Source organism: Eumetopias jubatus, unplaced genomic scaffold, assembly GCF_037043125.1.
Source record: "Eumetopias jubatus isolate StellerSeaLion01/CBP00866 unplaced genomic scaffold, mEumJub1_p1.0 scaffold_6, whole genome shotgun sequence".
Lineage (NCBI taxonomy): Eukaryota > Metazoa > Chordata > Mammalia > Carnivora > Otariidae > Eumetopias > Eumetopias jubatus.
The window spans coordinates 81609112-81632448 of record NW_028274812.1 but is presented as its reverse complement, the minus strand read 5'-3'; the positions used below and the strand labels follow the sequence as shown (position 1 = coordinate 81632448).

At 38.5% G+C, this 23337-nt stretch overlaps 1 protein-coding gene across 1 annotated transcript in view; it reads right to left on the bottom strand.

Moving 5' to 3' along the window:
- The window catches only part of FILIP1 (filamin A interacting protein 1), a 93348-nt gene that overhangs the window by 41950 nt on the left and 28061 nt on the right, over positions 1-23337 (bottom strand). The window contains exons 2-3 of the mRNA XM_028097781.2: positions 11452-11625; positions 3975-4153 (exon numbers count right to left, since the gene is read on the bottom strand). Coding sequence (XP_027953582.1) covers positions 3975-4153; positions 11452-11625 — 353 coding nt within the window. The remainder of the gene's footprint in view (positions 1-3974; positions 4154-11451; positions 11626-23337) is intronic.

Below are 23337 nucleotides of genomic sequence, written 5' to 3'. Positions count from 1 at the left end.
CAATGCTAGTTAAGCAATGCATTTTTTTCATGCTATTTTCCTCTTTTTAATTTGGGAATATGACTTTGTAAAAATAAATATGCAGTAAATAATGGCAATAAATTATGATCACAGTTTGCTGACAGAATAAAGGAAGCCCAGAACAATATATTGCCCATTTTAGGTTAATAATTAGCAGAATTTTTATATAAGATGAATTTAACAACTCCTGAAAAGTTAAAAATAATTTCTGCTTCTATTATTTTTACATTAGCAGGGTCTAGGTCAGTGGCAATAACAAGGAGGCAGCTTGGAGGGGGGCTTTATTTAGCCCCCTCATAAGCATCATCAGCCTCCCATCATAACTACCCCAAACAGAATCCAACCAAAGTAGAGCACTGTGTATGCTATTCAAACTGAGCTCCAAACAAGTCCCCAGGCTGCTTCTTCCAACAGATGCTATCTCAAAGCTTCTCCTATCTTGACAGTCTAGAGACACCCCTCATTTGCATATCTCTGTTTATATCCTCCCAATAACCATCATTCTGCCTTTTAAGAGTTTATGTCATAGTTTGGCCATAAGAGCCTGGAGGTGGGGAGCCCACACACAGAGAGAGGAAACAAAAAACAAGCCATTTTGCGCAAGGGACTCATTTGCACAAAAGTGCCAGACCACTGTGTACTGTGATCTGAGTTGAGCTAGATAATTTTTCTGGGCCTCAATTTCTCCACCCATAGAATGAAGGACTTAAAGGGATTGATCTCATAAGTCCTTTGCTGGGCTCCGAGCCTCGGATTCCTGGTCTCATCAAATATCTCAATTTGGATTGCTCATCAAATATCTCAATTTGGATTGCTCATCAAATATCTCAATTTGGATTGCTTATCAACACCTGCTACTGATCCTGCATATCTGGGTCCCTTTTGTTATTTTTAACCATTTTTCCGCAGGAAATGAAAAACTCCAGCAGGATAATTACAGAGAATCAAGCCAAGATGCTACCCCGTGGGGAAAGTCCCCTTAGCTCGGCACCCCTCCCATCACCCCACCACCACCAAATGAAAAGCTGTCTGGGGTGGAAACCGCCCCCAGAGTTGCACTGTCAGTGGGAGAAGCTGAGTAAGATCATATGAAGCAAACCACTCGGCTTATCTCTAGTCTGCCTTTCTTCCTTCCTTTACTTATGCTCACAGTAGAAACAAAGGGAAATGTTTTAAAGTTCCTGGCTTCTCCTCCACCCCAAAAGGGACTTTTCTGGAGAAGGGGAAGGGAGGGCAAAACAAAGAAGGAAACAAGGACTTGGAACAGTCTACAGGAGGACTCCCACTCATGCTCGGAAATGCTGGTTGCCTATTAGGTGCAGCCCCACATCCCCGGCAGGTGCTGCGGCTCCCGGAGCCCTGGCTGAGGCCCGAGGGACGCGGACTTTGTGGGGGAGGGGCTCCTGGGTGACTTGGCCACGGGAAAGAAAGCCTCGGGGTCAGCAAACTGCCAGTCCCCATAAGTAGATCTAATTATGACTGCTTACTTCAAAAAGAGGATTTAACCCAAAGCAGATTTAGCAGGGCAGTTTCCAAAGGGCAGCAGGAATCCCGGGCCTGACCTTTGAGAAAATCCTATAGGCTTCACTGCCTCTGAGAACTCGGCAAGCCAGTCACCGTAGACTCTGCAGATCGCAGAGAAATTCAGGGATGCCAACTTGAGTTATCAGGGTCCTAATGGGGGTGTTTAATTTAGCATAACGGGTGTCTGGCAGGGCGTGCCCACCACAGCGTGTGCACTGGTGGTCAGTCAGAGGATTGTTCTGGGGGAAAACAATGACAGTAAAAAATATAAAGTACTCAAGTATAACCTGTGAAGTCAAAAATACTATTTAAAAACCTTAAGGTGGTTTGATATGTAAGTAAGCATCAAAGATCTCTTAGTGAATTCTTATCTAATACAGGAAAGTTTGCTGATGTATCCCAGTAGTGCTGCTGATCAAAGTATCAAAAGCATCTTAAGATAATTTTTTTTAAAAATTTTTACTTTGATTTTAAAAACCTAGGTAGCACTTTGCTCAGGGGAAGTGGTTGCTGGAGTTTTAGTAAAATCAGACAACTCCAAAAGGGTACAGAGGATTGGAATTGTTCATCTAGAGTTGATCAACATGAAGTTAGTAAATAAACACATCTGGGATAAGCTTATTGTAGAGTATAAAAGTACTTTGTGAACTATAAAGCTCTCCCTCGTGTGTTATTATTTCAATTACTCTCACAGAACACAAAAATCAGGAAGACAAAAAAGAAAGGAAAAGAAACAGCCTGGATAAGTACAGTCTTTCCATCCACACACTTCATTCAACTGATGAATCACTGAACTCTACCTCTGAAACATATAATACACTAAATGTTAATTAGTTGAATTTAAATAACATTTAAAAATAAATAAACCAACAACCCTGTAAGTGAACTGGTGCCACCTCAAGCATTCAGCTTACGGGGGTAACTGTAGAAAAGTCAGGTGTGTCTGGTTCTAAATCAAATCATTTACAATGTGACTGGAAAACAATTCACACAGGTGTTCTTTAAAATTATTTGATTTCAGATCTTTTAAGAAGTCACTATCAAACAAGCGCCTACTCTTTCACCTGACCACATTCCAACACAGAATCCCTACCCAGAGGGCTGTTGTAGAAATGCATAATTTACACTGTCATTAAAACCTTGTTTGCAAGATCCACGCTTGAGGTTGGAAAGTTCACAGAGACTGAGGGAGTGGAGTTTATTCTCAGAGCTTGGTTACCCCAAAAATGTCAAATTAGGCCATCTGTTTGTTCAAACACAAAGCTGATAAACCTTAGCTTACAGGAGCAGAAGACAGGCTTAAAGGAATGGAGAGTATTGTACATTACGCTCCAGCAAAGAGAACTTTGTTCTGTTTTCCATTTCTCCTTCCCCAACGGATGTGTCAAGTCCAACAATAAGTAAAAATTACCAATAATTTTTTAAACATTTAACACAAACCTGTGCTGCTTCATGCATTTATTTACTCTTACTGTGACAGCTTTTTCTTATAAGCAAACTAATCTGGGAAAACCATCTCTCTTTCTTGTAACTAAATATATGATAAAGCTGGGATTAGGAAAGCTGTCTCCAAGTGGCTCTTAATTTGCAAGTCCTAAACACAGAAGCAGACTCGCTTGGTAACTCAAAGCATCAGGATTGGATGTCACCGATTTCAAAGACTGTGGAATTCACAGACATAACCATTCAGCGGAGGAAAGAAAAGGGAGAGAATAAGCTAAGAGAAGATGCTGAACAAAACTGGAGAATATAGAAGAGTTCATTACAAAACTTTTCAAGTTGGAGTCGCAACTTCAAACATGGTGATCCCAGGGTCTGAGAGAACTACCTGCCAGGACAGATATCAATGCTCAACACGTGGAGGTTTTGTTTGGGGTTGTTTTTGTTATTGTTTTTTTACACCGAGTTTTAAGAGTTATGCAACCCTTAGAAAGCAGGTAGTTCTAGTCATTAAATAATTTATACACAATGAAATATTAAGATTTTCTGTTGTGGTATTAAGGATGAACAGGATTCATTTTAAATGGTTAAGCTTACAAATTTTTCAACCACTTATTCAGGAAGTAAAAGTAGATTATTTTCCATAGAAGGAAATTAGTAGAGCGGCTTTTCGAACGTAGGTGCTTCATTGATCATATATGAGCTCCCCAGATTTGTTTCCAGCTGTATGGCTTTATGGCTCTCAACGTCCTAGAGGGAATCGGGCATCCCACCCCGTGCACCCCCAAACCTATTCACATGGATGATTGCAGGTAAAAGTCTGTCTCACTTTCTACAAGCCATTCAGGTCACAAACCACTCGGAACTCAGAGTCAGAACCTGGGTTCCCGTCTGTGGTGTCACCAGGCTGAAGTCGGCTCCCGGACCAGAGGGACAGAGACTAAAGGACGGCAGGGCTCTCCTGTGACTGGGACACGCATGCACATTACCTCTCCCGCTCCTGCTCCAGCAGGTTGGTGAAGTCGTCGCTCTTGTTCATGTAGTCAGTGTGTTTGTGCTTCTCGCTCTCTAACTCATACACCGTGCGCCGGTGACACTTCTCTGCCAGCAGCAACTGCTCTAGCATGCGCCGGTACGTCTCCTTCTGTTTTTCCTCAAGTCTGTCCAGCTGCGTAAACCAACATGGGAAAGAGCTTACTATTTCATTTGATTTGCATAGGACTCAAAATATTGTATTGATCTAGTGATTTATTATCTGAAGGAGAGAACGTTGAGTCTGGTGTCCTCTGCCATTTTCCCCATTCCATCATTTTGTCTAGGCCAACTGGCTCTCCAAACTAGCCATAACAAGGCTGCAGTAACTTCTGGCCTCCTGGCCCTTTTGCTGCGAGCAGATGTATGGTTCCTCAACTTTTGAGAGAACAAACTTTTTCGCTATTTCCGTGAGATGGCACAAAACCCTATACTTAGCAAGAAAGAAGATAACGGTTCTCCCGGTCTCAGAAAAATTAAGAGCTCAGCATGGTACCTGTACCAAACTTCTCCCCTGGGAAGTCATTATCATCATCACAATCTTTCTTAAGACTTGCCATTACATGCACTTCTAGGAAAAGTATGGGAAGGATCCACAGTCCTCTCTCTTCAAAATATGCTAAATATAGGGAGGATTTCAGGACTTATAGAGAGCACATGTCTCAGACTAAAAGAGATGCTGTCAAATATTATTACAGGACTTTTAAAAAAAGAATTTATTTGAGAGAGGGAGAGCGAGAGAAAGTGAGCGCGTGGGTGGGGGGAGGGGCAGAGGAAGAAGGAGAGAATCTCATGCAGACTCGCTGTTGAGTGTGAAGACAGTCACAGGGCTGGGTCCCACGACCCTGAGAGCATGACCTGAGCCAAAATCAAGAGTACGCTGCTTAACAGACTGAGCCACCCAGGTGCCCCAATTACAGGGCTTTTTGTGCCTATTTCTCTGCCAGCCTAGAAGACCTTTAAAGGGAGCTTTGATGAAATTTTTAGTTCCTACTGCCTAACACAGTGCCTGGGACAAAGTAAGTGTTCAGTAAATGTTTGTTCAATTGGACCAAATCTTGCAATATTAATAGTTCCCTATCCTACTCTCCTCTTCAAACTCTAGTACAGGGTTTCTCAACTTCAGCACTACTGACATTTTCGGCCAAATCATTCTTTATTTTAGGCAGCTGTTTTGTGCACTGGAGGATGTGTGGCAGCATCCTGGACATGCACTGGGTGTGTGGCAGCATCCTGGATGTGCACTGGGTGTGTGGCAGCATCCTGGACATGCACTGGATGTGTGGTAGTATGTGCAAAGGATATGTGGCAGCATCCTTGGTCTCTGCCCCCTAGGTGCCAGTAGTACTACTTCCGACTGTGACAAACCTATCCTCAGACGTTGCCAAATGTCCCTCGAAGGGCAAAACACTTCCACCACTACCCACCCCAAATTGAGAACCACAGCTTTAGTCGAAATATATTTAAAATCCATTCTCAATCTACAACCTACCCCCTAAAACTTAATGGGGGTAATTCCATGCGGCATCAGCATCAGAGTTCTTCCACTGGGTTCTCCATGTTTGTCCCTCAGTCATATGGAGGATCTGAGGTTACCTCTACAGTTGTGTGAAATCTCCATTGTGGGGATCATTTCTGGGCCCCCAAATAAAAGAGATACTGCCTGCAAAATCCTTAGTGTTTCTGACCAGATCCGCATCGCTTTGTGTAAGAGTCTGTGACTAGACAGACTGGTAGAGAAGCCCAGGTTAACTGGCAGTAAATAATATTTGATACCATTAGGGATTGGCAAATTGTACTTTTATGTGTTCTGATAAATATCTGTAGTCTTAAAAGGACAGCTTCTACAAGACATTTCCTTCAATGGAATATCCCTATTACAAACTATTCTCCCCAGGAACTCTTCCATCTTTTTACTATGTGATTTTCATCATATATTATAGAATTTGTCAAGCATTTTTATCAATGTAGAAAGAGCAACTCTTTCCCTCTTTTGATCTTCTCTACTTTATCATGAAGTAGGACCCACATTTCTTTTGAAAGTATTTGGAAAGCAGCTTCTGCCTATTTCTTCATACCCTCCCTTAGGGAAGGAGGGGTGACTTATTTGAAAGTTGTAACCCAGCAATTGCACTATAAGGTATTTACCCAAAGGACACAAAAAATACTGATTCAAAGGGGCACATGCACCCCTATGGTTTATAGCAGCATTATCAACAATAGCCAAACCATGGAAAGAGCCCAAGTGTCCATCGACTAATGAATGGATAAAGAAGATGTGATATATATACACACACACACATATATATAATGGAATATTACTCAGCCATCAAAAGAATGAAATCTTGCCATTTGCAACAACATGGATGGAACTAGAGTATAATGTTAAGCGAAATAAGTCAGAGAAAGATAAATACCCTACGATTTCACTCATATGTGGAATTTAAGAAACAAAACAGATGAACATAAGGGAAAGGAAAAAGAAGCAAATAATACATTATATGTTAAAAAAAAAAGAAGATAGCAGGAGGGGAAGAATGAAGGGGGGGAAATCGGAGGGGGAGACGAACCATGAGAGACTATGGACTCTGAAAAACAAACTGAAGGTTCTAGAGGGGAGGGGGTGGGAGGATGTGTTGACCTGGTGGTGGGTATTAAGGAGGGCACGTTCTGCATGGAGCACTGGGTGTAATGCGCAAACAGTGAATCATGGAACACTACATCAAAAACTAATGATATAATGTATGGTGATTAATATAACATAATAAAAAAATTGAAAAAAGGAAAAAGAAAGTTATATTTGGGCTAGGGAACTAGGCACAAGCAGCTCAGCCTTTTCATTTCTTATTTTTTTACTCTGCCTGCCATAAAATGGTACACTGTGCTCTGAAGCCCCAAACTCTCCTTCAAGTGGTTTCTCCAAAGTCTAGGAGGGAAAGCAATAGAAAGTCTGGTGGTATTCATTTGTCTGTTCAGACCAATAATAAAACTAAATGCTTTAACTCATCTATCCAACTCCTGCAGTTACTCTCAGTCCCTTCAAGGAACTCTGGAGGGGAAGATGGGGGCATTATTAACTGAATAGCTAAGATATTCAGAAAAATAGACATTGTGAGGGCATGTGGAGAAAAACAGCTTATGTTGATATGAAGTGTTCTGAGTCAGCCTAGGTAGAAGGTAGACCTTAGCTTTAGTATGTCCTGTCCACATGGGCCTTTGAGATTGGTTGTTCTCAGCAGCTACAGTCCCGGGGCTAGCCCACTGGAGCAGTTGCTGGGGTCTCAGCAGGCCATGTTCCCCTCACCTACACTAGCATAGTTTGACCTCAACACTGATTATATAATCAGGAAGACATCTCTTTGTCTTGTAATGCACTGAAAGGATGCCAAGACACTGGTGTGCACACTGGTTTTCACACAGAACTGCAGGCCCAGCCTTTAAACTGCAGAGGTAGCAAATTCCTTTTTAGCAATAAAGCATTCATGTGTGAGGATCTAGCTTTCAATTTTAAATTCTAGATGTAAGAACCAACCTAGGTAGCAAGAGATCAGCTGTACGAGACCCTGTTTCTTGTTACTTAGGTGGGCTAAGCTCTCTCTTGGATCTATGTGACTTGTCTAGAGGCTCTGAAGACCACCTCCCATAACTCTGGGCTCTGTTGATTCATTAATCATGTCACTATGTCCATAACTTTTGATTTTCAGTATCCAAACTGTGGCTCAACTTAGAGGAATAGTTGCTTTTATTAATGAATAGTGAAAGTGAAATGGGAACCTGTTACTTTAGAAATACAGCTCTCACTTGGACAGAGGTGGAAGGAAAATGAAATGAGATCATCATAACACCAAAGGCCAAAAGGAGAGTATACCGGGAAGTCTTATTCTACTAAATCAAGTTGTTGGAGAAGAGGTTTAAGGACTTGAGATGGAGAGAAATTTCAGCATGTTTTAGACAAAAGAATCATGGTTGAGGAAGTGCTTTTAGCTGTTATCAGCAGAAGGCTAACTGGAGCAGTATTAAGGGATTTGGGAAGAGACAGATCTACTGAATCTAAATCTAAATCTAAATCTAATTCTACTAAAGAGGAAACAAAAAGTCTTAAAGACCAAACTGGAATACACAAGAGAGAAATGGATCTAAGTGCTCTGAAAGATAGGGCTATAAAGAAGGGAGATATTTTAGTCATTATTTGAATCAAAATGTGTGACCAGAGGACGTAGAGATAGGTGAGCACAGGGAACAGAGCAATATGAGTCCCCCCAAAAAAGTGTTGGAATCCAGAAAATGTCTGAGGAATGTGCTGTAAAATTGCTGATAGTTCTCCATGAGATCAGTTGGGAGCCATTCTCTTGAAGACTGCAACAGCTATTAGAAGTGGATACATAAAATATAGACAGATTTAAGAATTACATTCTGAGAAGATTAAGGTAGAACATTTGAAGCATTATTTGGTGAGTTTCAGTGTGTCAGCTAAAATAGATGGGCCCTGAGTGAACACGTTTGAGAATCTTGGAGATGTAGAGTTTGAAGGAAAGATGAGTCGAACATCAGGGGATTCAGGCAGGACAGTAACATAAACAGTTCAAACATGGATATACTAAGATGAGAAAAGACTCGTCTGTCAGTGAGGATTATCCAACCCAAGGACATAAACGTAGATAAGATTTGTTTTAAACAAAGGATCCTGTTGGCAGGCTCATAACTCCTTGATTTTACTTCTATCACTGAGGGAGACCATATAATACAGAACACAGAAGGTAACTGCCCCAGACTGACTGGAATCCTGTTGTAGTTAAAGGATTTTCTCTACATGCCTTCCCTCCCTTAGACATCGCCTAAGTCTCTACTTTGGTCTTGCTAAGAGTAACATGGGCCTGCATTATGCTGAGTCATTTTGCTTGAGATAAACTGACTATGGAACTGAGGATTTTCTTGTATTTTTAATACTTATGCATGTAAGTTTGGTATTATGATACTTTCATGTGTTCTAATAATTCTTTAGACTCTTCAATAAAAGGGGAATAGGGAGACTTTAGGATATATTAGTTAAACTTTGAAAATGCTTAAGATTAAGATCCCTCTGGCTAAAGCTAAGCAGAATAAGAATTTGGGAAGGAAAGACACTGAAACCTTGATTTCTTTGGAATTTTACTTAAGAATTATGAACTTTCATATCCTGGATTTTAATTCACAAAGAAGCTCAGGGGGATTTAATATTTGCTGCTTAATTTCTCCCCAGATATTTGGCAAGGCAGAGGGGGTCTACCACATGGGGTTCATTGCTTAACCTCTGGTGAGTTCTATTGGATAACCTAGCTGGGCCTAATTTGGTACAGAAATTAAAATGAGCAGTGATTTGGGGGCTTAAGATGCAGCATGGATTCTAAGAATAAGAGCTAGACTATCCGCTCATGGTCCCAGGAGGCTAATGGAACAGTGATTGTATTGGAATCGGCCCTCATGAAGTTGAAAGAAGGACTCCTGCTCCTGGGTAACAACTTGATTGTTAAATCCAAAAGGTTAGGAGACCCCAAATTTGTAGATGGTAGAAGATAAATCTTTTCTCCTTCTAGCATTCTATTTTCCCCACAAAGCAGGACCTTACCATTTTGTCAGTATTGGGAAAAGTAGCCTCTGTCTTTCTCTCTACCTCCTCACTCATTCCTCCCCAAGTGAGGAATAACTCTTCAGATTGTGAGGTGAGGGGAGAAAGAAACCAAAAAGCTTGTCCAGCTGAGCCAGTTCTAAAAGGATCACCCACAGGGCAGGTGTTTTCTGCTCTGCTCCTCTGCCCACGAGATAGGAACCCTTGGGTTAGGCCTACTTTCTGAAGGTAGGTCAGAAACTCCTTCTTTGGGTACTTTCAATAGAATTCACTGGGTTAGAGGCAGTGCTTTTGGTAAGTGTGTGTGCTTTCAGACCTACGTCTCCTTTGAGGTGTTATCCCAAGCTCTAACTTGGGAGAAAAGAATTAGGAAACCTAAATGATATCCAAACTGAGTTCTCCAATCCAGGGGGTTATCATAAGAATATTTAATGAATATTTTGACTTCATTATGTCTTTCACTCCTAAAACCCCTCCAAGTTTGGAACTAATTATAGGTGTGAGAGAATATCACAATATCACGCTCAAATCCCAGCAAATGCTAATGGATAGTATTTGTTGAGTACTCAGTATGTACCAGACACTGTGTTAAGAGCTTTACAGACATTGCTTCATTTAATCTTTACAACAACTCTAGGAGATACACATTGTTGTTACTCCCACCTGACAGAGAAGGAAATAAACTTAGAGAGCTGAAGTGACCCACCCAAAGCCATATGCAGCTGGTAACCGTGGCTCTCAGACATGGAAGTGGATCCAGTCAGTTGACTGCATCCCATCATAAATCATCTCTTAACATTTTAGGCAAAGATTAAAACAAGAGCTCCGGCTTATCCTTGCTGCAGAAATTAGGGTAATTACGGGACCATCAGTCTGCTGTGAATACTGTCTCAAGCGGATCTTATCTGAGATCTGTCAAACTGAGCTTCTACAAAGGCTTGACATAAGATAATATATTATCTTTTATATTATATTATTATCTTTTATATTGTAATAAATTGCTTCACTTTTAATTTCTGTGTTCTTTTTCTTCATTTATGATGCTAATTTCGTATCTCTGCATTTTTTTTACATGAATTCTGAAGTCAGTATGGCTAGATCTAGCAACTATTTGCCTAGTTTAGCCTCAAACTTCTACTACAACATGAGAATACTTTTAATATGTAGTATCATGGGAAATTAATAACAATAGTAAATAGTTCCTAACACAATCTTATATAAAAATGATTAAATATAGCCCTATTAGATTTCATCTTAAAGAATTGTCCTAAGCATTTCATTGGGATTTTGCCTCAACCATTGCATTTTAGCTACTCACGTGAGACCATTTTAACTATGACAGAGTCTGTGAGATACTAAAACACAGTCCCTTTGTAAATAACAATAATAAAATAAATGTCCATCAATACAATATCAATAATCAATTTAATTTTAGGTTACCAATTTAATAATGATCCTGACAACTCAATGCCAAAACTGATGAGCACTTCAAATTTTTACACACATCATCTCCTAGAGAAATAAAAGAGTAACAGACTGCAAGAGCATGTAATTAGCGTAATTACATGAGAAATATATTTCAGGCTTTAAGTATATTTAAGGAAATGCTTCTAAAATTCTTATCATTGCAATGCATCCACTATAATTCATGTGATTCATATTACATTGTAAATTCATATAATTTATTTAATTATACTTTAATTCTATACTAGTGTAGCATAAAAATTTTGCCTTTGAAAGAAAATGTTAAAGCATGTAAAATGGAAAATGTGAAGCCATCACTCTGAGGTACCCTTATATACGGGAACTTGTTGATGTCCTATTTTTACCTCTGAAATCGGTTTCTCATAGACATCTTCTCCTATAGACTTCTCCTGGGCTAGGATGGCATCTCGGTGCAGGACTCGCAGCACTTTCTCTGGTTCTGCAGACCCATAATGAGCCTCCAGAACCTCAGGCTTGGTTTTCTCTGTCTTCAGCATGTGGATCACATCTTCCCTGGCCTGTGGTAGAGTGCGGCAAGGTCAGATGGTTGACAACATAAATCACATGCCAGACTCACAAAATCAACACAAAGCTTATTGAACACATCCCCATCTCTTCGGGACTATTGGCAAATTCACTGGGTATTTTGTTCTTATTTTTTATCAGAAGCAGATTGGCAAGCAGTTACTCTGCTTCAGGTTGCTAGGAAGCAGGCAAGCAGAAAACGGATTTGTGCTAATATTAACTACATAAAAATTGCTTTATCTAAGTAGAAAAGATTCTGAGTGCTTTTGAATCAGGAGGACCTGGGATACTTGCCCATTTCACTGTAAATGAGGTCAAGGACAATTTAAAGTTTTCTAGTTTTCTATTTATGCTCTCAAAGAAGCATTCAAATCTGGTTTCCCCATTCTAGTTATAACTCTATGTGTAATTAACAAAAACAGTCTTTATTAGTGAGTTCCTGTTTCCCATCAAGTGATTCATTTTATACAGAAACACATGGTTGGGAACTCATATGGTGCTGCACTGGGCTTTTCGATCTAAGACATTCACACCAAAGGTGAAACTAAACTCCTGTAACATCCAGACTACCAATCACAAGAGCCAGATTGGTGGGGTCAGTGTTGTTCTTTTGGTTTCTCAGCAAAACTTTAGGACTTTGTTGAGTTCTTGAGAAAACCACATGATTATAGGTTTTATATCATATTGACTATGGATCTCATCACATAATGCAAATACATCTGGATGCATTTTCTACTGGTTAGTAGTGATGAATTTTCTAGTTATGATGGAGCTGACATTTGGTAAATGTACCCCCATCTGGTCATATACTTGTTTTTTCCAGTAATGGTTATGGGTATGAAGTATCTGGACCTCATGCCAACTTATACCAAAGAACAAACTAGTGGGCAAGAGTTGCAGTCTATGACAATAGAATAAAGTTTTCCCCTTTGTTACGCTAACTATGGGTTTGAAATTATAAACCTGGCTCATTATCATGGTATTCTAAACAAAGGAGTTAACTAGTTAGTCTTAAGACAAGAGCATTATAAAGTTTCTCTTTCTTGAGGTTTCTCACTTTTATTGCTTTTTCATAGTCTCAAAATTAATCTAATTCCAGATGGCTAAAGACTATTATGGAAACGTCAATAGACTGGAATTTGCAGATTTTCCCCATGTTGTCTCTGCCACATTTATATGTGCTCATTTCAAGACAAAAATTGGAAAATATTAATTTTGAAATAACTAGTAGTTTGGAATTAGCAAGAAAGTGAAAGTCAGAAAATAATTTAATGGAAAAGCAATGTGTTTCCACATAGAATAAAAGAACTTAAGGATAGATGCAGTACCAGGCTATCCTATACAGTATCTTTGCGCAGTTTAGAAAAAGGTGTCTACTTCCTCTGGGAGATACAGCCTGAGTCAGAGTGCAGCTTACCTAGCAAGAAAAGAAAGGGCTATATTTCAACCCTTATCTGTCCCCTCTCCCAGGCACCCTTGTGCAAGGTATAACTCCATTCTGTAAATGGTGGCCCTGTACTGAAGGACCCTAAGGTCTGTCATTGGTTATTGGTTTTCAGGCAAATAATATAAATAAGGAGCTTTTAGAAATGTAAATAGGTAGCTACTTCAGTTCAAAAAGTTTTAGCTATGTGGTTTTAAAACATGTAAATATTGTTGGTATCTATCTTCTTGACCAAATCTTCTTAATTCCCTTGAAGATAATAGTTTCTTTTGTTCCAACTGATATGAAACACTTTTTTCTTCTCTCCCTAAAAATGTGCTTATGCTTGAGTTGTATTAAGTGTGATATGCTACATATACCACACATTTCATTCTTAGTTTAATTACTCTAGACACTAATTACCAAAGAAAAAGAGGCTATGGTGGTATAACACTGGGCATTATATATTTAGAATCACACTATTCAGCATGAGCTTACTAAAAGCTTTTTAATTGCTATAACAATAATCCTGGAAGGAATACAAATGTTGCCTATAAATCACTACTATTTAAAGTAGTTTAATATAGTAAATCAATCATTATTATTATGGTGTCTGTTTAATCCTAATGAAATGACTGTAATCACAATAAATGATTTAATGTATGTAAATAAGGTCCTACATTTTGGGGATAAACCACTTTACATCCCCATTTTAAGAAACGTCTTAATTTTTTTAAAGATTTATTTATTTATTGAAGAGAGAGAGTGTATGTGCAGGGGGAGGGGCAGAGGGAGAAGGAGGGAGAAACTTGAGCAGACTCCATGCTGAACACAGAGCCTGCTGTGGGTTCCATCTCAGGACTCTGAGATCACGACCTGAGCCAAAACCAAGCATCTTAACCCACTGCGGCACCCAGGCGCCCCGAAATTTCTTAATTTTTATATAAAAGAATGAAATACAAAATGTAAGAAGGTTCCTTTCCTTAAACATTACTGTTTTCACACAGAAGTTTCATCAGAAGCAGGTGGTTAAATTCTCAGGGTGCTGCAGCAGTGCTAAATAGACCAGTGTATTTATATACATGTAAAAGGACCCAGAGGGAAGAATACTTTGAAGAGGACTCTAGAAAAAGGAGAGAAAGGGGTCAGAGGAGGAAGGGACTAAATAAAATTGTTCAATTTATTTAGTCCTGATGATGAAGGAGAATAAATATGAGATTAGGGTATAAAAACAGACACAGAAGGGGTCACATTCTTCTCTTCCATCCTACAAGTTCCTCTTTGTGCCAAGGGGGACATATGGAAGCCAAGAACAAAGATGTCCCTGCAGAACTGTAACTGCACCAGATGGAGCAAGGGGTTGTCTCAACTGGCTACATAAGGAACTGATTAAAGACATATGGGGGCAGCAAAGAGCTATTCTGCAAAGCCCAGGGCCAACAGGTGAGTGTGTGATTAATCTTAAAAAGTCAATAGAGGGTATCTGGGCTTTGCTGGGAGAGCAGGGAGCTGGCGGGGGTGGGATGGAGCGGGCTAGGGGGCAGAATAAGACACAGAAAGGTAGAGCCACGAACAGGTGGCATAGTTCAAAAAAAAAAAAGAGTTAAATCTAATCATTCATTCAATAAATATTTGTGCACATTCACTTTGGGCAATGCATTGTGTTCAGTATTGGAGATATAACTGCATCATCAGAGATTAAACCTGGAAGGATATGAACAAATTATTGAAAGGCATTGACATGATAAGTCTTAGGATGGAGGAGATACAGGGGGCTAAGAACTCCATCTAAAAATATACTTGACTTGAATATAAGCTAAGGAAAAGGCTTCACAGAGGAAGTGACCCAAAAATCTCACAATGAGTACTTGAGCCAGAGAAAGAGGGGAACTAGGGTAAGAGTGTTCTTGGCGAAGGAAAAACTGTAGGCAAAAGCCAAACAGATGTAGATACATGGGCTGGAAAACATGAGGCTGGAGTGATAAATAATGGGCAACTCATGAAAAGCCTTGTAAACCAGGTAGTGAGTTTGCATTTTCTCATGGAAGAGCAAAAAGCCTTGGAATTTTTAAGCAGCAGGACAGTGACATGGTCAGGTTTGTGTGGTAGAAAGATCATTTACCCTGTTAAAAACATACAAATTCTGAATCAACAGGTATGTTGGTGCAGTCCAGGACATGTGATTTAAAATCTCTGCAAAACCCATAGCTAAAATCATACTCAATTGGAAAAATTGAGAGCTTTCCCTCTAAGATAAGAACAAGAGAAGGATGTACACTCTCACTACTTTTATTCAATATAGTACTGGAAGTCCTAGCCACAGCAATCAGATAAGAAATTAAATAAAAGGCATTCAAACTGGTAAAGAAGTAAAACTTTCACTCTTTGCAGATGACATGATGCTACAGATAGAAAACCCTAAAGACTCCATCAAAAAACTACCAGATAGAACAGTTACATTGAATTCAGGATACAAAATCAATATTCAGAAATTTGTTGCATTTCTATATACTAATAATGAGGTAGCAGAAAGAGAAATTAAGAAAACAATCCCATTTATAATTGCACCAAAAATAATACAAGATCTGGGAATAAACTTAACCAAGGAAATGAAAGACCCGTACTCTGAAAACTATAAAACATTGATGGAGAAATTGAAGATGACCCAAACAAATAGAAAGATATTCCATGCTCATGGACTGGTAAAACAAGTGTTATTAAAATGTCCATACTACCCAAAGAAATTTACAGATTTAATTCAATCATTACCAAAATATCAACAGCATTTTTCACAAAACTAGAACAAAAAATTCTAAAATTTGTATGGAACCACAAAAGACCCAGAATAGCCAAAGCAATCTTGAAAAAGAAGAACAAAACTGGAGGTATCACAATCCCAGATTTCAAGATAGACTACAAAGCTGTAGTAATCAAAACAGTATAGTACTGGCACAAAAATGGACACATAGATCAATGGAACAGATTTGAGAACCCAGAAATAAACCCCCACTTATATGATCAATTAATCTACAATAAAGAAGGCAAGAATATGCAATGGGAAAAAGACAGTCTCTTCAACAAATGATGTTGGGAGAACTGGACAAGTATATGCAAAAAAATGAGATTGGACTACTTCCTATAAGAAAGTAGTCCAATACACAAAAATAAACTCAATATGGATTAAAGACATAAACATGAGACCTGAGATCATAAAAATCCTAGAAGAGAGCACAGGCAATCATTTCTCTGACATTGGCCATAATAACGTCTTTCTAGATATGTCTCCTGGAGCAAGGGAAATAAAAGCAAAAATAAACTATTAGGACTACATCATAATGAAAACTTCTGCACAGTGAAGGAAAGAATCAACAAAACTAAAAGGCAACCTACTGAATGGGAGAAGATATTTGCAAATGATAAATCCAACAAAGGGTTAGTATCCAAGATATACAAGGAAATGATACATCTCAACACCCAAAACACAAATAATCCAATGAAAAAATTGGCAGGAGACATGAACAGACATTTCTCCAAAGAAGAAATCGGATAGCCAGTAGGCATACAAAAAGATACTCAACATCACTCATCATCAGGGAAATGTAAATCAAAATTACAGTCAGATATCACCTCATACATGTCAGAATGGCTAAAATCAACAACACAAGAAACAACAAGTGTTGGCAAAGATGTGGAGAAAAAGGAACCCTCATGCACTATTGGTAGGAATGCAAACTGTGCAGCCACTGTGGAAAACAGTATGGAATTTCCTCAAAGAGTTAAAAACAGAACTACCCTATGATCTATTAATCACACTCCTGGGTATTTACCCCCCAAATAGGAAAACATTAATTCAAAAGGATACATGCACCCCTACGTTTATTACAGCATTATTTGCAATAGCCAAACTATGGAAGCAGCCTAAGCGTCCATCGATAGAAGAATGGATAAAGAAGGTACGGTATACAGAGGCACCTGGCTGGCTCAGTTGGTAGAGCATCCAATTCTTGATCTCAGGGTCTGAGTTTAAGCCCCATATTGGGCATGGAGTCTACTTTAAAAAAAAAAAAAAAAAAGGCATGCTACACACATACACACACATACAATGGAATATTATTCAGCCATAAAAAGAAAGAAATCTTGCCATTTGCAACAATATGAATGGATCTAGAGAATCTAATGCTAAGTAAAATAAGTCAGTCAGAGAAAGACAAATACCATATGCTTTCACTCATGTGTGGAATTTAAGAAACAAAACAAATGAACAAGGGAGAAAAGACAAATGAAAAACAGACTCTTAACTATAGAGAACAAATTGATGATAGTCACCAGGGGGGAGGGGAGTGGGGGATGGGTAAAATAGGTCAAGGGGATTAAGAGTAGACTTATCTTGAAAAGCACTGAATAATGTATAGAATGGTTGAATCACTATATTGTACACCTGAAATTAATATAACACTGTACATAAATTATAGTGGAATAAAATAAAATACCTCTGCAGGTGATTTTAAAGCACAGCTGCACTTAGAAACCACTGCTTTAGGACAGATAGGCCAATTCAACACTAAAACCACTTAAAACATCTGCTATGTTAGCTTAAGCTTCCAGGCAGGGTGGCCTAATTCTTAGGCACTTGCTTGACCCAGTAGTTTCTTTCTTCACCAAGGAATCAGGATCACTTCACACCAGCAATCTAAACCAGGGAGGTCCCTGGAAACCATTGGAAGTGTTTGCCAGTTCTGGGAAATAAGGGTAAATAATTATCCCAGTTTGCCTAGGATTAAGAAGAGATGGGCCCCACAAAGCTAGACTTTTGAAAATCCGGACAGTCCCAGGCACATTGTGATGAGTTGGTCATCCTAGGACAAAGTGGTGGACAGGAGTGGACAGGAGACAGGATATCCCAAAATGTTCCTGTATCTAGCTATTGGCAGCCATAGGAGGCTTACTATACTCAAGTACTGAATTTCAGTGACAGTGTTTCTAAAACTTAGCTTTCTTTAAAGGCAAAATGCCATTATTGATGATTATGCCTGGTGACAATTTCAACTATATTTTAAACTTGTGGGATTTTTCAATCTTTGGGAAAACCCATAATGAGTCAGAAACAATGCTTAGTTCTTATGCACATGTGACATAGGTTTTTCCGCACTTCTAAAATGGGTATGTATATGATTCTGGGAGGACAGGGTAAAATCGAGGTAAAGCATTATAGCTTCCTGAAGCACTACAATTAGTTGAAGTCTTGTGGTGAGTGGGAAATAATTTAAAAATTTTTCAAAAATTAATACAATTTTAATATTCACTTTAATATTTAGGATTTAAAAGTTCCTAAACACTCTTGCTTCTTTGTATTATTTCATTAACTACCTAAGTATGGTCCTGGTGCTGCAGTGAGCCAAGGAACCCTAGAAAAGATGGTCCTGGATGACCAACGCATGCCCATTCTGTTAATGCTTTCCTATTTTGGCAATTCCATTTAATGTTCTGTTTCTATTTAAATAAGGTAATTTATTAGTTTACTTGTCTTTCTTCCTTAGGCTGTGAGCTGCTTTGGAGGACAAAGATGTATCTACAGTACCTACTAAAAGAATGCTTGCTCATGTGATAGGAACTCAGTAAATATTTGTTCAACTAAAAAAGTAAAATTAAATGATGTGAAGTCAGAGAAGCATAAACTGGCACTGAAACTCTCAGAACAACCTTAACTACTTAGCCTTGTTTAAAAGAGTTAAACAATTAATTACATTCTGTGAACTTCTACTCTTTCATCTGACATTTTTGTCTATAATTTAGGAGTCACTTTCTTCTTCTTAAGTTTATTGCAAAAAGAAAATATGTAAACAGAATAAGGGAAAACAGTACTTTCTACCAGAATGTTGCAACAGGAAATGGACTATCTTTAAATCTCACACAAATTGAATTATACTATTTACTCTTGTTAGACAAATACAAATACTATAAATATACTGAAAGAAAAAAGCTATATAATTTATGATGATATTAGCTATTACTACAGAAATTAAATCCATTTTTTCTCCTGAATTTTAGAACACAAAGTTAACATGATTAGTAACACAACAACATAAAAGGAGAGGATTCAAACATGGTTAGTTTAAAGGGCCATTGGGACTAAAAATGTGTCTTTTGGTTTCTCTGGAGAAATTTCTTTCCATAAATATATGGCCAATAGTGCCTAAAAGTCTCTATACCCATGTTTATTAAAGATCACTCCTTTCTAGCATTTCAGACAGAATATCATCCAAAAGAAATATTTCATTAAAATGTTGAAAGCAGATGCTATTTTCATGTTAAAACTTGATGTTATTATCAATATAATAGCTTGAATTTTAAAAAATAAAATCCCAATGATGTTTTTTGCAGAAATAGAAAAATCCATCCTAAAATGCAGAGGGACCAAAGAGTCAAAATAATATTGAAAAAGAACAAAGTTGGAGGTTCCAGACTTACTGATTTCAAAACTTACTAGAAAGCTACAGTAATCAAAACAGTGTGGTACTGGCATAAATACAGACATGTAGACTAGTAGAATAGAATTGAGAGCACACAAATAAATCCTTACAAATGGTCACATGGTCTTCAATAAGAATGCCAATACAACTCAATGGAGGAAGGACAGTTTTTTTAACAAATGATGTTGGAAAAACTGAATATTTGTATGCAAAAGAATGAAGCTGGACCATTATCTTAAGCCATATACAAAAACCAATTCAAAATGATCAGAGACCTAAATGGAAGAGCTAAAACCTTTAGAAGAAAATATAAGGGGAAAACTTCATGATATTGGATTTGACAATGATTTCTTACATGTGACACACCAAAAGCATGACAACAGCAAAAAAATAGCTCAGTCGAAATGCACCAAAATTTAAAACTTCAGTATCAAAGAACATAATCAACAGAGTGAAAATCAACTCACAGAATGGGAGAAAGTATTTGAAAATAATATATCTGATTATCTATTAAGAGATTAATATCCAGAATATACAAAGAATGCCTACAACTCAACAACAAAAAAACAAAATTTAAAAATTGGACAAAGGACTTAAATAGACATCTCTCTAAAGAAGATATGCAAATGGCCACCAAGCACTTGAAAATATGCTCAGTGTTACTAGTCATTAGGGAAATGTAAATCAAAACTACAGTCAGACACCACTCCATACCCACTGGGATGGCTATCATCTAAAACACAGGAAATAACAAATATTGGCAAGGATGTGGAAAAATTTAAACTATTTGTGCCCTGCTGATGAAAATGTAAAATACTTTAGCCACTATAGAAAACAGTATAGTGGTTCCTCAAAAAATTAAAAGTAGATTACCATATGACCCAGCAATTCCATTTCTGGGTACCTACCCAAAAGAATTGAAAGCAGGGACATTCATGTTCATAGCAACATTATTGGCAATAGCCAAAAGGTAGACACAACCCAAGTATCCATTGACAGATGAATGGGTAAACAAAATGTGGTATATGCACACAATGCAAGAGTATTCAACCTTTAAAAGGAAGGAAATTCTGACACATGCTACAACATGGATGAACCTTGAGGACATTATGCAAAGTGAAATAAGCCAGTCACACAAGGACAAATAAATGATTCCACTGACACGAGGTATTTAGAATAGTCACATTCACAGAGACAGAAAGTCGAATGGTGCTTGTCAGGGTCGGAGAGGGGAAGGGAAGACAGAGTTGTTGTTTAATGGGGACAGAGTTTCAGGTTTGGAAGATGAAAAAAGTTCTGGAGAATGGATGGTGATGGTGTACAACAAGGTGTATACATTTAATGCCAATGAACTGTGTACTTAAAAATGCTTGAAATGGTCAATTTTACCTTGTGTATATCTTACCACAGTTTTAAAAAAATTAAAAGTGCCTTGTTTGCCCCCAAAATAATTGGAATAAGAAAAGAAAAACCATTCCCAATTCTTTTAGAGATTACCACTTTAGAGAAAAAAGTAAAATTCCATGTAATAAATTATAAAAGTTCAGTCATATTTTCCTTATGATTAGTTAGATGTATGTCAGAGTCATCCATGGATTTAAGCACATTTTCACTACTTATGTGGTTTTCTTCTTTTTTCTTTTTACGCACTTCAGGATATTAATAGTACAACAGCTGCTATGTCCCAGATTAGAAATTAGATAAGGTCACAGGTTCCCCCATGCAGTGCTGTGATGCTACAGTGTATAATTTCTTAAATTCCAAAAGACTACAAGCTTTTTGTTCTGTGCTAATAAAGACCTTGGGCAGAGCCTTTAAACTCCTCACCCCTATATATGAGCAGGTCCAGCAGATAGGGTCCAGCTTTCTGTGAACAAGTTGAGAAGCTGAATTTCCTTAAAGATGGGAGAAGCCATTGCTAAGGCACAACTAGATGATTACTTTCTTACTGTGGTTGTTTATCTAGCTCCATAAATTTAATCCTTTCAGCAAAAACCAGCTAGATGAGACCTAGGACGGAGAAAGCATTTATACTAGATATGGTACCAGACATTTCTGTACAGACATCTCTGGTACCATTCTGCTTATTAGGTTAAATTTTGTTCACCTCCTTACTTTTTTCTATGAGTGTCTCCTTATTAGATTGTCTCTAGAAGTTATTTTTCAAACTTGAGCAAAATCTTGTGATGTAATCCTGTCTGGAGGGTTGACTGGCAGGGTGGCCTTGCCATAGGGCTATTTGCATGAGGAACTAAGGCTCTTCCTGGGAAAGAATTCATCCCAAGGGAGGAAGGGCACCATGTTGGTTCAAGGACAATAGAGCAGGGTCAGAGGGGAAGGGTGAGTCTGAGTGCAGCACAGTGTCTGTCACTCAGACTCCCCTCCAGCCCATCCCCCTCAACCCATGCCTGAGTCTCGGGGTGAGGAATGGCCATAAAAGACCTAAATAAAACCGAGAGGAATTGGTAAATTAGAATTCAAGATAACATGCTTCAGTAGTTAGGGGGTGGGGGAAGTAGGAAGGAGCAGTCCTCTCTATATCTTGCATCATGCTCTCAGTGTAGACATCAGTCTGAGTAGTCTCCAAGTAGACATCAGCTGATGTGAACAGAAGAGGAAGCCTTTGGGGCACACACAGTGGTGTTGGCTGAGCTTTCAGCAGGCACTTACAGGGGTAGCCATCATTACGAAAGTGGGTTGGAGTAAGGACAAGGGCAAAATGGCAAATGGCAAATGCCAAATGGTAGCCCAGAGGAGTGTGCAGAACATGTGTGGGTCACCCTCTGAGGACTTCTAGCATATTATGGGAGGAACCTCAGGGAACCTGGCATTCCCACAGAGCAGAGAGGGCCAGAGGCAGGAGAGGGAGAAGATAGCTTAATTTCTTTGATCTTATTTTTATCCTGTGTCTGGTGAGGGCTGGGAAATATAAGTAAGACTTTTTTCAAAAGAGAAAATATTTCAACCAAACAAGGTAAGACTATATCATCTAGACAGAACTTATACATGAGGTTTATTTGAATCACCTAAAATGGAGTTCCTTCAGATTTGGCATGTTTTTTGATATATTCATTTCAGCCTCTGACTTCAGTGAATTCTATGTTTACAAGACACATGTGACCAACTTAGAACTAGAGTTTAATTTTTTAAAGAAAAATACAAGAAAATGTCAGCCATTATGAACTTACAGGGAATGTCACACTGGATATTTACTTTTATAAGTAACCCAGAGTTAGTACTTTAAACACTAGAGTTTTTTTTTTTTTCCTTTTAAGGGCTTGGGAATAGGAGCAACCTCAAATGAATTATAAAGCCCCTCTCCTCTTAAAAAGAATATAATGCACATAAGTTACTGTCTTTTCACGAACTCAGGTTGTCATTCTAAGTATCAGTTGTTCTGGTGTACTGAAGATGTATTTTGCTATGCGGTTCTTTCAGCCTCTGGTTTTTCATCTTTCTCTTTAAACAAGTTCTTGATGTAAACTTAGAGCTAGTGAAATGCTTATTTTTACTAGAACTCAAGAGAAGCAATGTGGTAGAAAGAACATGCACTTGGGAATCTTGAGTTAGAAATATGCATGATCACTACTGCTAGTGGGACTTGAAACAAGGGAGTTAGCTTCTCTGAACTCAGTTTCCTCTCCTGTAAAATGGGCATAGCAGTAGCTACGTCACAGCTCCTACAGGAGCTAATGTATAAAGTGCTTGGCAAATGTTAATTACCCTGCCCTTTGGGAGCCAAATAGACAAACTGTGGCTCTGCAGTTTATTTTCGCCATGTGACCTTTGGCCAGTTAGCTCTGAACTTCTGT